This window comes from Gavialis gangeticus, unplaced genomic scaffold (genome assembly GCF_001723915.1).
Source record: "Gavialis gangeticus isolate Ggan-Ray unplaced genomic scaffold, GavGan_comp1, whole genome shotgun sequence".
In the NCBI taxonomy this organism is placed as follows: Eukaryota; Metazoa; Chordata; order Crocodylia; family Gavialidae; genus Gavialis; species Gavialis gangeticus.
The window spans coordinates 23,946,844-23,950,235 of record NW_017729011.1 but is presented as its reverse complement, the minus strand read 5'-3'; the positions used below and the strand labels follow the sequence as shown (position 1 = coordinate 23,950,235).

Below are 3,392 nucleotides of genomic sequence, written 5' to 3'. Positions count from 1 at the left end.
TGCCCTACGCTGCTTTTTTTCTACGTTTTTTTTTGATACCTGGATTTCCAGGGTGCAGTCCTGCTCAGGCAGTAGTTATAATGGGCCTTAACTACTTTTAAGTAGTTAAAAGGAAAAATGGTACTTTTCCATTCCCAGCATGCCTCTTGTGGTGTCTCAAATTGCTTTGAGATGCTGCAACAGGCATGTGTGTGCTTGTCTGGATGTACCCTTTGAGTGCGACTCAGATCCTCTTTCCCCTGCCTGATCTGTTCCTGCTCTCTGCCAATGTGCTACAGGCTGGCCACCCCCAACACACACATTTCTGCACATAGGTGCGGAAATCCATTAAGTTACACGCAAGTCTACAGCTGTAGCAAATGGCACAATTTAAACATAAAATGTTAACAACTTAGCCTCACCAGAGGAATCAGGAAAGGGGGTGGGGAAGCACAGCCCTTTTACTGCCTTGGGAATAAAGGAGATGATTGTGACCATGGGTGTGGTAGGCAATATCCATCCCTGAGACTTGCTGGTGCAGCCCTAAAATGTCTTGAGGCCACATTCCCACTATACAGAGCCACATACTTGCTCTCCTGACAGCTTACAACTCAGCAGGGTGAATTACAGCTAAATAACTTAAAAAAGAATATTAAGAGACTGCAGCAAAGGAATAATCTTCTTTTATCATCACCAAGTCCTGGCATGTTATGGAGGGAAGAGGGAAACTGGGAAGAAAAAAAAACACCTGTGGAGCAAAGTGAGCAGCCAGATTCAAAGATGGAAGGAGCACAGTCCATTAAAAAAAATGCGCTTTGCAATACAGCCAATACCACCTGTAAAGTTAGAGCTGAACAGAACAGGCCAAACCTGTCAAGCATCTCCAAAAAGAAAGTACAGAACTAGCTACAGCTTTCCTGATTTAACATAACTCCTAAGTCCCAGCGATGCATGGCAGAGATCACACTTTATGTGCAGATTTCTGGGAAATAAATCCTAAAAGCCAGGGAATCCCCTGCTATTTGAGAGCAGCTGGCACCCTCATCGAGCTGAGCTTACCTGCTTGTAGTCACCAATAATAGAGCTGTTCTTCTTAATCTCTGACTCTGCCTTGTCTAGTTCCCTACGACACATCTCCTTCAGCTGTGGTAAAAAAGAAGAAACATGTCTACAGTTACACTATCAGAGGGCACTTGCAGGAGGCTAATTATGCCCATTCCTCCCTCTCTCTCACTTAACATTAAATATGGCCTGCCTTTCTGTAAAGAACAAAGGTCTCATCCAGCTTAAGTGGTGGTGGGGAAGGATCTGTAATACTGGTTTGAGACACTGGTGACACCAGCAACCAGGAAAAGCACGGTGGGTTGGAGCGAAGATTTAACTGGGGTTAAAGGTGACAGTTTGTCCATGGTGCATCTCTCTGCTCCTAACACACACTCTGTGCATCCAGGCTCTCATTTGACCTGCAACTAACTGCTGCTTTCTGTAGTTTACAAAGAAACAGCAAGCTCTGCTGTGCTGGAAGCAGCCAAAGCCCGACTTGGATCAACAAGCCCTTCCCACAAACATTGTATTTTCTGAATTTCTACACTCAGCAAAACATGAAAAGTGTCAGAAATGGCTGTAACCTGAGCAGACTCATCCTCTAGTCGTCGTTTCTCTTCTTCTGCATCGATTAACTTCTGTTTGGTCATAAGCAATTCCTTATTCAATGCATCTGCCTTTTCTTCCGCCTGCAATACACAAGTGAAGCAATGCATCAAGAAAGGCCGTCCCCACTACTAGAGAATAGTAAGTGCTTTTGTGCCTCTCCCATTTGACATGCAAAGGTGCAGACTCCAGTGGAAGCCTGCCCAGCCCCTGGTCTTATTTCACACTCTTCGATCTCATTACCCTTCCCAGTGGCAGGAGTTTCCATGCAAGGCACCACAAGAACAAATTTGCTGTTGTTTTTAGTACTCCCAACAGATTTGGGAAAAGCAGTTCACTTGGAAACTCTGTGCTTGCTGCACAATCTTCCCATAAACCTGAACATTGTCACAAGAGATCGCACTCTCCTCTTCTCAACTATCCACTGTTTAGCTTTAGAAACAACAGAAACAGCAAGACTTTGTTACTGTTTCAAAATGCATGAAGACCAATCCACATATACTGATGAAGGAGCATATTAAAATGAAAACACCTCCACAAAAATACAGGAACAATAAGCATGAGGATGGACGTATGGAGTATGCACACACAGTTATCAATAACTGAAATGATTGAAATGAAATTCAGAAAACAATTGACAATTCCTTCCAGAGGAAGAAAATTATAATGTGAATGATTATGCACAAGTCCCAATGATCCTTAAAAACAGGGTCATAGTTCTTAAGTGACGGGCTTTTCCCTCTTCACCACCACCAAACTGCAGCACATTTGACTCCAACATCAGGAAAACAAAGATGAGTTTCTGGAGAGGGGCAAAGGAAGCTAAGGGGTCTCTCTCACTCCCTTGGGCTTCACGGCTGGGAAGGTAGCAGGGCACAGCGAGTTGTACGACATTCTTCAGCACTCTACATCCAGGATAGCTTGCTAGTTTAAAATGTAGGGTGATCTCATGGCCCAATTTTAAGGATTTAAACACAGTTTCTTAGAGTCTAAGGGTCAAACTACATATGCCCACTGAAGGAAAAATCTCATCAATTTAATTGCACCATCTCTGGAGATGACAGGCTGTTTCAAAGGTTGGATCCAATTCAATTTCATACCCAGCCTTTTGTTTAAGAAGCTCAACAAACTCACATAAAAGAGTTATAAACAGTTACCAATGGATATAAAAACGCAACAGGAGGGATTCCTTCAGTGCAGTTTAGTCCAGGGTCCACCCTCTGAGCAGAACTACTGGGTGTCCTCACATCCCTCTAGGATGTCTCTTTAATGAAATGAAAGGAGGGGTAGTAGGAAGTGAACCTACGGCTGCTTTGTGAAGTCCTTGCATGGAACAGCGTGGTAATGGAACATACTTTCCTTATTAATTCATAGGAGATTTTAATACTAACAAGCTGTGGATAGCATAAATCCCGGAAACCACAGGGTGAACCTCAAAGGCAGCAAAGGTTCCTCCATTAGCATAAAAAACCCCTACGAACTTTCAGTATTTTTCCTGCAGAAAGTTTGCAGAAGGCAGTGGGAATGCCTTTTCTCTTATGCAGGTGGACTGGAATATTTTAAAGCCTGTCAAATTCTTGGTTCTACGGTTCCCCAAAGCCAGCTTCCTCTGAGATTTCAGAAGTGCGTGCATGCTGGTTTAGAACAAGAAGAGCCTGACACACAGCACTTCAGCTCTCTCCCATGCACCCCCAAGTGGGTTGGGTTAGTTCATTTTGTCCTTTCACATGTACTGCCAAAGCCAATCTTTCAAGCCCTTGCGT

General features: G+C 43.8%; 1 protein-coding gene across 2 annotated transcripts in view; it reads right to left on the bottom strand.

Moving 5' to 3' along the window:
- RABGAP1 (RAB GTPase activating protein 1) overlaps nucleotides 1-3,392 on the bottom strand; it is a 111,775-nt gene that overhangs the window by 15,319 nt on the left and 93,064 nt on the right. For both annotated transcript variants that reach the window (XM_019510866.1, XM_019510867.1), the window contains 2 exons: nucleotides 1,608-1,712; nucleotides 1,039-1,122 (listed from right to left, as the gene is read on the bottom strand). In XM_019510866.1, the coding sequence (XP_019366411.1) occupies nucleotides 1,039-1,122; nucleotides 1,608-1,712 (189 nt within the window). The remainder of the gene's footprint in view (nucleotides 1-1,038; nucleotides 1,123-1,607; nucleotides 1,713-3,392) is intronic.